Genomic DNA, 11,762 nt, shown 5'->3' with positions numbered 1-11,762 from the left:
CAATATTTAAAACAAATGGTTATCCAGCTGAACTACTTCACTATGTATGATCTGCCCTGATTCCTTACTAAGAAGAACAGCAAGATACAGATGTGGTGACTGAAAATATCTTAACCCATACTGGCCAACTAAATATTCTGGACTTTTCTCCATTCCATTAATTGTGTTTTAAGTTTGACATCAGGTCAACCATAAAGCAGTTTAAGCCATCAATATTCACCTGCCCGATGATTACTATTCTCACTGATTTTTATATTTATTCAGACACCCAACAAATACATTAATTCAGCAGCAGCATAATCTCAATTCATATATACTAGACTTTGTAACCCAGACAGTTAGTCACCACGTTGTTTATAAATGCACCATACATTAAATGCTCCATCACCACAGATATTTGCTTTGTAATCTAACAGGGTGGATAGAAGCATTTGTTTCTCCGGTGTGGGGAACATCGACCCACATCTAGTTGTTATATTCCACATCTTTATTGCACGATTTATTCCTTTCATTATTTTCTTATATCATCAAGTCTAAAATGATTTCTCCTTGACATATAAGAAACCTCAACATTAGCTCGACAGAGGAAAATTTCTTATTATCAAAGATTGACTGGAAATAAACATACTATCATTTCCATATTTATGGTTAGTTAAATTGGACATTCTTTCTCTCAAGAGTGTGTAGTGAACTGATGCAGATAACACATATCTCTCTTCCCTGCATGTGTTTCTGATAGCTCCAAAGAAAATATTGACTTTATATATTGGGTAAAATGTAGCTAAGTTTAAATGTTCTACTGCACTGCTATTCATGATATCACTCAGTTTTGGAGAGGAGATGTTGTTCATGGCAATAATATAAAATGCTCCAAAAGAATTTTCTGGCAGAACTATTAGTCATTTGTCCTACTGACCTTTAAGATCCAAGCTCCAACATGACCTTCCTGAAAGTGAATCTTCTCAGGTCAAGGAATATTATTTGACATTCTGTAGGTCTCAGGTAATGGTATGGACATGCTGATCATTCATGACCACTGGTGTGAGAGCAGGACGAGAATTAACTCCTCACACATATGGCTGCATATTCTGTAGGTGCTTCTTTCACATTTCTTGCCTGCCTTGGGTTCATTTCAATGATGGAGTGGTTCAGCGAAGCATAAACAATGCCCTGTTTGTTTTCCTCCAGATTTGGGTTAGAATAAACCCCAGACTCTTCCTGGACGCTGACCCAGGGGTCATTATCATAAACATCAGTTTCTGATGGCAGTGTTTGGGGATTTTGTCTGGTGCCCACTTCAAGTTGCTCACTTCTACAGGGCCAAGGAACATCAGCCTACAAGAGAAAAAAATTGCTTTAATTATAATTTTAAGATGTGATGGTGCATATTTATTAGCAAACTATAAGTGCAGGCTAAATTGAGTCCTTATACATGGAGAGAAATAATGGAGTTTTCCTCACATATGCTGTTGACATTTATTTTTTTAATAGATTCTCCCTTATTAAGGATAAAAGCTTAAGGACCACTATGTTCGTCCCAAATAGTTACTTTGTGCTATATTATTGGTCACTTTTGAGACCACAGAACACTTTTAAATCCTTCTTCAAGATGAAAAGCAGAGCCCAAATTTATGAAAAAAGCACCAAATATTTCTCAGGGACTTCAGGCAACCTACAACATAATGGATAGTATTTATATGATTTAGAATAAAATCATTAAAGGTAAAGCATAACAGATACCCTTTAAGGTGCAGAAAAAAATAAATATTAGGATTTATTCAAGATATAGTATTATGATTTAATACCTGGAATTGGAACCTTGCTGGGGTTTTATTTTGGGGGGAGCAAAGCTTAGAAAAGGTTTAAAATATTTCAATGGTTATTTATAGCACAAGAAAATTCTTACACTTCAAAATAGAGTCAAATATCTTACAGAAAGCTTCTGTAAAAGAGGTGAACTTATGGAAACAGAGAGTAAATGGATCCCGATGCTTTTCACTCTTTTCAATTATTTGTTTGTAATTCTTAGTTATACAAGGGGACTCAACTGGTAAAAATGAAGATGTCATCTTATTCCAATTTTTTATAACCCAATTTTGTCAATCATGTTCTTGAACTTTGGCCTAGCTGCTTTAAGGTATCAGGTCCACAGTTTTTGATAGTCTACATGCCTTGTATGGCCCTCTGCTGTTTTCACTGCTATGTGTGCAGTGGCCCATCTACTTCTCCTCAGCAGAGTTCTACCACACAAGCGTGTCTGGGCCTATTCTGAAAAACTAGGTGTTAACTGCTGAATACACTGCCTCCCTCCGATGAGGAGTCTGCCCAGGAAATAACACGAAGGCTGGATGATTGAGAGAGTTAGGGATTGTTTCCAATGTCCCTGTGTCCCTGTCTCTTAGCTCAGAGGAAAAGTGCTCCAACCTTCACGCAAAGGGGCCTGGTTAAAGTCTACAGAGGAGCGGTGAAGAAGACTCCATGTGACCTAATAGACATAAATATTCAATATATCAAGTTCTCTGTCGAATTTTTCAGTCTGTGTCTGTTGACTGTCACCTGGCTTCTTCCCAAAAGCTGTCTCATTTCCATGGAAAACTGTTAGAATGAATGAGGTAAAGAAAACATGGTGTTCTGTGGCTGAACTTATCCTGTGGGCACCTCATCGAAGGGTGGGTGCACAAGGCGGGTGCGCCCTGCTGTGGTGGGCAGAGGTAGCAAACGATGAAGCAGCTCTCCTAGTCTGTGTTTGTATGGCAACGTCCAGTTTACAACATATTTTTAAAAATGTGTTGAGACATAATTCATGTACCTTCAAATTCACTTTTCTAAGTGTACAATTTAGTGGTTTTTAGTATACCAGCACTTTTACACCCTTTAAGGACCATTCTGGAATAAGATGAGAACTCTGGCTTTTATATGTGTCTGCCATGTGTTTACCAGTTTCTTTCTACTTTTGGGTTCTATTCCATGGTTCCCATACAGATTCCTTTTTAAGAAATTTGTAGTCAGTCTCAGAGATCTAATATGGCACCCTTTCTATTATTTTTTTTGAAATGTTTGATAAATCAAAGGGGAAAAAACCGAATGCCTATGAACGATATGAACACCTTAAAACAAAATTCCCATGGAGGGAATCTTGACTTTGGGTACTGAGTAGACAATACAATATACAGATGATGTATTATAGAAATGTATTTCTGAAACCTATATAATTTTATTAAGCAATGTCACCCCAATAAATTCAATTAAAAAAAACTCTAAATAATTGCACAAACAGAAAAACCCCTCTTGAATTCCAGTTCAAATCATAAACAATTTGTCCAGCTTACACAGGAAGCAATATGGCTAGCCCTGGCTGGTGTGGCTCATTTGGTTGGAGCGTTGTCCCACACACCAAAAGGGGGCAGGTTCAATTTCCAGTTTGCGGGTTCGATCCCTAGTTGGAGCACCTGAGGGAGACAACTTATCAATGTTTAACTCTCATATTGATGTTTCTCTCTCCCTCTAAAAAGTCAATGAAAAAGCATGTTTTTGGGTGAGGATTAAAAATCCTATATAATAAAAGGTAATATGCAAATTGACCCTAATGGCGGAACGACCAGGAACAACTGGTCACTATGACGCACACTGGCCACCAGGGGGCATATGCTCCACATAGGAGCTGCCCCCTGATGGTCAGTGCCCTTCCGCAGGGGGAGCTCTGTTCAGCCACAAGCTGGGTTGACGGCTGCAAGCACAGCAGAGGTGGTGGGAGCCTCTCCTGCCACCTCCACAATGCTAAGGATATCCGACTGCAGCTTAGGCGTGCTCCCTAAACTGGCAGGTGGACATCCCCCGAGGGCTCCCAGGCTGTCAGAGAGATATCTGACTGCCAGTTTAGGCCCAATCCCCAGGGGAGCAGGCCTAAGCCGGCAGGTGGACATCCCCCGAGGGGTCCTGGACTACAAGAGGGTGCAGGCTAGGCTGAGGGACCCTCCTCCCCCAAGTGCACGAATTTTCATGCACCAGGCCTTTAGTATATATATAACTACATTTTGACCAACTTGGCCTTTACTTGTATGATAAATTATTTAGATTATTGTTTTAAATGGTTTCATAGTTCTCAGGCCTGATTGTAACAAAATGCAGTTTGTTGTTGTTCACTATAGAAAGAAAGGAAATAATATTTAATAAAAATTTTTACTCAAGGACACAAAATCTTAGCACCCATCACAATGATGTCTACTGATACTTACTAAAAACTTAACACAAGTTTTTAAAGTTGAATGTATTTGAACTGATTTAAAATTAGGCAACTGGTATTGAATGCTGAGTGCCCTTTAATATTATATGTAGAATTATTGGCTATATCTGCCGCTCACATTTCTGGGACTTTCCAGGTTACTACATCTTTATCTCTACTTTGGTTTACCAACACACACAAACACACACACACACACACACACACACACATACACACACACACACAAGTTCCTTTGCAGTACCTCATTCATGACTACTGTATTTTTTTATAGTTACTATCTTTTAAAAAATTCTCACACAAGGATATGTTTATTAACTTTAGAGTGAGAGGAAAGGGGGGAGAGAGAGATCGATGTGAGAAATATCTATTAGTATGTGCACCGACTAGGAATCCAACCTGTAACCTTTTGGTGTCCCCACCACATCACCCAGCCAGGGCAGTATTTCCTTTTAACAAAGAGTTTCATAAAAAATTTTTTTTCAGAAATATATCACCTTATCTTATATTCTTTTTTGAGTTCCAATATTTATACAATATTGAAACCAAAAGGAAGGCCCAAGTTTATATTCCAAGAACTTGTTGGAAAACTTGGCATTGCCTCCAAAACATCCTTTGCTTTGTCTGGGAGGTCTCCTCCTTGATGAGCCCACACACATGAGAGACTTTTGCATAGTAGCTCCAACTTCTGCCATGCTTCTTATGCTTCTTTATCTGCTGGTGTGATTTATGAAGCAATCATATTTCATTTTATGAGGTTATTTATGGTTTGTTCTTTCATTAACTCTCAACTCTCTTCCAGAAAGACTTTAAGGTATTTGTGAGAATGAATGAATAGCGTGAAGTCACATAACAGGCCAAGAGCAGAGCCACGATCTATGGTTCAGTCTCTGTCTTTTCTGTTTTGATTCTGTACTGCCACCCATGCTCTTAAAAAAAAATGACTTAGTCTGAGACTTGTTAATCCTGAGGAATTTCTGCTGCAAACAGAGGTGAATTTAAAATAAACAAATGCTTTAAGTAAATCAATATATATATATATATATATATATATATATATATATATATATATATAGCACTTAGGACATATCTGGCACATAGTAAGTGTTCTAGAGACTCAAATAAAAAATATAAATAATAACATGAAATAACATAGATTGCATTTGTTTTAACAGATACAGTGAACATACCAGGTTAATCCCCCTTTCTGTGGTATCAGAAGGCTCCTTTTGTTCCCCTGGAATTCAAAAAGAAAAATAAGAAACTAAAAGGAGTAAAGGACAACACAAAATTCTTCCCCAAATCCCCGTAAATTAGGGTTGTGGTAAGAATGTGGGTTCTGGAATCAGACTGCTAGCTTGAAATTCAGTCCCTAGAGCCGTGGTGGAATGCCCATCCACCCATTCCCACCCACGTGCATACCAGTGAGAGCGTTATTGTTAGTTTGGCTTGTTTATTTGCTGTGACTAGCACGGCGCACACAACTCGTTTTTGTGAATTCATGCTGCCCCATTTTCTTCACTTCTCCCTCCAGAGAGCCCTCTGACATATTTATTCAGAGGCAGAGATAGCATCTAGGACATCACTTTTGAAAGGCTGGAAATCCTAGTTTGGGGACAATCTATACTCAGTGCCAGACACGTGGCTGTCCCGTCACCTGCATAGCCAGGATTTCCTACCGCCAAGTTCACTTTGGATGTGGGAAATCAAAGGATTTACCCCTGACTCTTTCTGAAGACCTGAGAGAGGTCCCAATAGCCTCAGAAAACGTGGTGAAGCTTAGAGAGGGACCATGGAAAGATCCTGGGAGTTGCGGATGTGGAATTGGGGTTACAGAAGACTCTCTCAGGATTCCAAGGAGGTTCTGGGCTCCAGAAGTCCTCACTGGAAAATACCAGGAACACCTCCGCCCAGACAAAGATTTCTCCTATGGCAGAAATAAGGGTTTCTTTGTCTGACTTAGTTTCTATAGCTACACTGTGGCTGCTATTGTGGGAAAAGAGATGGGAGTAGATGGCAGAGAGGAACAAAGGAGAGAGAAAGAATGGAGTTGGTTCAGACCAGAGCTAGATCAGAATTCTCCATACATCTGTCTTTTATGTGCTTAAGTGTTCCCTCATGGCATTGAGGGAATTCTTACAAAAGCAGAAAGGCATGGTTCAAAATATATCACACTTCCTCTATCATGCAAAATCCACATTTTTATTATTATTGTTGAGTGAGGGCTCAGTTCAAGCATGCATTTGTAATAGCAACAGAAAATGCAAGCAGATGAATTTTCTCTGAGGACAGAGGGCCCTCACATAAACAAGGGCATGTGTGACTGGCAGGGTGTGGTGTGTCTGTGAAAAAGAGAATGAGACAAACTAATTCAAGTCAGACATGTTGAGAGATTATCTCAACCTCCCTTTCAACACCCTGAACATTTAAAAGAGCTTCCCACACAGACCGAAGATTGACTCAAGTAGAATGAGTAAATTTCAGCAAGGTTCCCTCCTCACCACAAGGCTTGGCTGTGCTGTGGTGAGCATGCCTCACCGCGGCTAGAGGGAACCTAAATTAATCCATTAGACTTTTGGTGGATGAGTTGTCCCCCAGGAAAGCATTACCTATGGTTTATTGCAAAATGTTGGCAAAGAAAGCAACAGAAACCAACTACAAGTATATCAGTCCTAGTAGTTGAACCCTAAAGGTGTGGCACAGAGCAGTAGAGGGAAGATGGAACCCACCTTGGTGCCTTTTCAGGCAGCAGAATAGGTAGAAACAGGTAATGAGTAGAAGCAATCCTCCCAAAGAAAGCAAGCAATAAAGGATCAATGGTCTGTCCTCCATCTCGTTCTGGAAGGGTGGTCCTGCAGCACTGGTTGTATCTGAAATGTCAGTCAATGCTAAAGGCAGTTAGGAAATCTGAAATATATTAGGATCGGCAACACCCTATGCATTGTTAGAACTCGAAGAAAGACCTGCATTTCCCTTCCAGCAAACCTTCCCCAAGAATCCCAAGCATTAGTACTCTCTCACTTCTTGCTTTATTGCTGAGCATATGGTGGTGGTTCTGGGTTACAATTTATTTATTTTTTGCAACAATTATTCTTCATTCTGCTCAGATTAATCCCCTGTAAAACAACATCCATAAAGCTCTCAGAAAACACGTCACCAAGCCCTTTCCTTTACACTGTCTTATTTAACTCATATTTATAACTTCAGAAAAGTAACAAAGCCATTATTTTTATCTAGCCCCAAGCCTTGAGAAGAGTATTATTGTTCCAAGACTTGCCCAAGGTCAGACAGATACTGAGCACACTTGGGACTCAAGTCAACATCTTTCTGATACTTAATTCAGGTTCTTTTAATACAATGCCTTTTCATTGTCTCCTAACTCTTTATTATCTCCAAATACCAAATACTTTTGGTATCTCCAGATATTTTTGACATCTTCAATTATGGTTTGCTGGGCATATAGCTGGTGCTCATTACTTTTGAGCAGTTAACATGCATTAAGTCCATATTTGTCCTTGATAGGGTGCAGCTTATTTTTGGCTCATGAAATAATTTAATTGATCACAAATAAAATTTTAAAATTAAACATTACAGAATAAAAATATCAGAATGCATCAGAACTAAAATTAAAAAATTAAAAAATATCAGAATTAAATTACATCTTTAATTTTATAGTTGTGCTCATTTTTATGCAGAAAAGCTTTATTCGTAAATGTATTAATATAGTTACATTTTAGCTTCCCCCTATGCTTGTTTGGGGGGTATAGGAGCTACTGGAACTGGGTATAAAGTGGTTTGAAAATTCAAAATGGTAACAAATGTTGTATTATTCATGCTGCAGCTGCAGACACAGCTGTCTGGGAGAAGGGTGTGAATAGGAATAAAAACAAAGGTTCCCACAACAGATAACCTAATACAAACAAATCCATTCAATTAAGAAGATCCAACTTTTATTATTTCTGCAGCCATCAAACAATCTAGTTCCCTTCATTTTATTTAACTAGATTGATACTTACTTATTAGAGGGTGTTCTGAATTATTTTGAGTCCATTCTGAAAGAGAAAAACAAGGTAAGTTTTGAGTTTGGTTATGAAAAGAATGCGGGTGTATATCAGGTATGTCTAAAATCAGGGCTAGTATCTGAGATGACTCCTGCATTTGCACAATAACAGAGAATCCAATAATCCAGAAAAAGGCAGTTTGTGTAATTTGTGAGTAACTCTGAGATCATAGACACAAAGAACATTACTGGGTGGATTTTGAGGCTCAAAGAAAGACTGAGTAAATATGTAACAACCTTATTCTGTCTGCTCTGATTTCCTCTTCCTCATTCCTTAAGGATAAGGACACAATACAGCCTGTATGACATCTTCTGATACCGAGAATAACAACACCGTACACACACTCAGCAGGTGTTCCAAGTGAGTGTGGAAAGCCACAAGGAAAGAACGCTTTTGATGACACGTTGAGCACTCATTCTCAAACAAAGATAGTCCCTCTCACTTGCTGCCTACTCATACCACCCGTGCTTTCCTGCTAAGACAATGATCACTTGTCTTTGCAAACTTCCTAATCGGGAACTGAGCAAGGGCAGATTGGGAAGGATGGAGTTGCAGGCCATTGTATGTTCCAGTGACTGTTCCCCAGTTCTGTCAACTTTCCCTTTGGGACTTTGCTCTGCAACGTGCATTGGTTCATTCTGGAAGAATAGTTCCCAACAGTGTCCAAGCCCCTGCTTTTCTTCATCCCTGTTATCACATAGACCAATTCTTAACTTGAACATAAAAAGCAAGTGAGAATCAATAAATCAGCAAGCAATAATGTTGGCGAGGATGTGGAAAAAAGGGAACCCTTGTGCACTCTTGGTGGGAATGCAAATTGGTGCAGCCACTGTGGAAAGCAGTATGGAGTTACCTCCAAAAATTATGACCCAGCTTCCACTTCTAGGAATATATCCAAAGAAACACAAAACACTAATTCAAAAGAATATATGCACCCCTATGTTTATTGCAGTGTCATTTGCCCACATAATTTGATTAACCACTGTCATCCCAATAACTTAAGCAAATTTTTAAAAAGCAAACAGGAATCAGACACAAAAATAGAAAAATTTCCAGTATCCCCTAAGAAAGATATTTCAAAGGAAGAAAAGGAAATACTTTTTTCATAACACATCCAAAATGTATTTACAAAAAGCGTGATTCTTAAATATAATTTAAAAGTATAGTTTTCTCCTCATCTTGTACTTAGTTCACTGAATACTTCCAGGTATAAAAGAAAAGGAATGTTTCCTTGACCCTTTCCTGTTGTTTGCTTTTATAACTTCATGAAAGGAAAATTCCACTCAGTTAAAAGCCAGTTATTGAGTAATTTATTTGACTTTTCAGGTAGCAGAGATGACCCCAAGAATTATGACACAGTTCCTGTTTCCCAGGACAGTATAATCCTTGATGGGATAAAAGATATAGCCACCCATTATTTTAGTACCAGGGGATGTGTGATAATTGAGAGGCACAGAGCTTCAATAGCATAAAAGTGGCTAGAAAAAATAAACCACTCCCTCAAGGATGAACATGAAAGTTTTCATTAAGAACTTGGGAAATAAGCTGGTCTTGACAAGAGAGGAGAATTTGATAGATGGAGGCAGATGCCTGGGGGTCACACGAGTGGTGACAGCGGCATTGGAAGGACCGTGGTGAAGATATGGCAATGGCAAGTAGGGCTGTTAGGCTGGAGTTGAGAGTTTCTTGATGGAATCCAGAAACAACCCAGAAAGATAAGTGGGGATGGACTGTGGAAGGCTTTGAATGCTGGTGAACAGCCTTAAGCCCAATGTTATAAGTGCTGGGGAGTCTCTGCAGGAGGCACAATAAAAGATTGGGATTATGAACAAAGTTTATTTAAAAAATTAAGTGTATCGGGAAGATTTTAGGCTGAAATGGACAAAAATTGGAAAACACTGAAGACGAGGAGGTCATACAATAAACTGAAATCATTTAGGAGGAAGATAATGAAAATCTGAGAGGATCATAGAAGCTGTAGGAGGCTACACACGGGAGAGTGGAAGGTTGTGGATAGACAAAGATAGAAGGCCAAAGAAAAGTCCTGGGGAATTCCCAATGGGGGTCAGGACTATTAACAGAGTGATAATAAAACAAGTGAGACTGGCCCAGTGGTTTAGCATCGACCCAGGAACCAAGAGGTCATTGGTTGGATTTGGGTCAGGGCACATGCCCGGGTTGTGGACTCCACCTCCAGGACAGGGCGTATAGGAGGCAGCCAATTGACAATGTTTCTCTCTCGTCAATGCTTCCATCTCTCTATACCTCTCCCTTCTTATCGCTTTAAAAAATCAATAAAAATAGTTTTTTTAAAAAATAAAGGAAATGAAAAGAAAGGAAGGAGAATAGGAAATTAGGAGAGTAGAAGTCCTCAAAGAGAAATGTAAAAGGCCTTTAATGTCTCCTACTTAGCTCTTAGACCACTTCATCCTTCATATTCTTCGTCCCAATCTGATCCTAATAATAATAATCACATCCCCTCAGGGCACAGGGTATATGAGGGGCTGCTGCTTCCCTTTTCCTCTGAAGTTAAGCTCCCTCCTCCACAGGAGAGACAGATTATTATAGAGACAGATTATTAACCCTAATTTTAGCTTTGACTTGATTCCCTAGAACAGGCACTTTACCATCTGTACAACCATCTGGAGTGGTCAAGGAAAGACCCAAATATGGGAGAGACATTTGGCTAAATTCCTCTCTCTTATACAGAAGTGGATTGGTCTCACAAGGAAAGACTAAATTGCACAAGAAGGCTCTGTTCCAAAGGAGGTGGACTTGATGTCACTATATTTAATTTTCTTATATACTACATTAATATACATTATATAAATTATCTAGTAGTGCTTATTTTATATTTAACAGTATAATTAATATCATCCAGGAAGTAACATATTTGCAAGTTTTTCTTTTTGTTGTTGTTGTTAATCCTCACCCAAGGCTGTTTTTTTCCATTGACATTTTAAAGAGAGTGGAAGGGAGAGAGAGAGAGAGAGAGAGAGAGAGAAACATCAATTGGCTGCAACCCAGGTATGTGCCTTTGACCAGAATTGAACCTATGACTCTGGGCTGATGCTCTAACCACTGAGTACACTGGCTAGGACAAGTTTTTGTTTGTTTGTTTGTTTTTTGTTTTGTTTTGTTTTTGAGAGAGAGAGAGAGTGGAAGGGAAGAGACAGAGAAAGAAACATCAATGTGAGAGAGACACATCAATTGGTTGCCTTCTGCACGCGCCCTGCTGGAGCTGGGATCGAGGCTGCAACCAAGGTACATGCCCTTGACCAGAATCAAACCCAGGACCCTTCAGTCCGAGGATCAACGCTCTAGTCACTGAGCCAAACCAGCTAGGGCAAGTTTTGCTTATTTTTAGCATTTATTTTGCCAGTTAAAAAAAAATTACTTCTTTAAAATTTTAGTATTTTATCGTATTATGTGAATTAATAGTACAATTCTCTCCAGAAAGC

General features: G+C 39.1%; 1 protein-coding gene across 1 annotated transcript in view; it reads right to left on the bottom strand.

The window, feature by feature from the left end:
* Window positions 1-1,059: 1,059 nt before the first annotated feature.
* Window positions 1,060-11,762, bottom strand: part of BTLA (B and T lymphocyte associated) — a gene marked incomplete at its 3' end in the record, with an annotated part of 30,371 nt that continues 19,668 nt past the window's right edge. The window contains exons 3-6 of the mRNA XM_079763227.1: window positions 8,257-8,292; window positions 6,970-7,110; window positions 5,431-5,477; window positions 1,060-1,335 (exon numbers count right to left, since the gene is read on the bottom strand). Coding sequence (XP_079619353.1) covers window positions 1,060-1,335; window positions 5,431-5,477; window positions 6,970-7,110; window positions 8,257-8,292 — 500 coding nt within the window. The remainder of the gene's footprint in view (window positions 1,336-5,430; window positions 5,478-6,969; window positions 7,111-8,256; window positions 8,293-11,762) is intronic.

The sequence above is a fragment of the Cnephaeus nilssonii genome (assembly GCF_951640355.1).
Source record: "Cnephaeus nilssonii genome assembly, chromosome: 3".
Classification (NCBI taxonomy): domain Eukaryota; kingdom Metazoa; phylum Chordata; class Mammalia; order Chiroptera; family Vespertilionidae; genus Cnephaeus; species Cnephaeus nilssonii.
The sequence above is the reverse complement of the archived record's forward strand: the minus strand, read 5'-3'. Positions and strand labels throughout refer to the sequence as shown.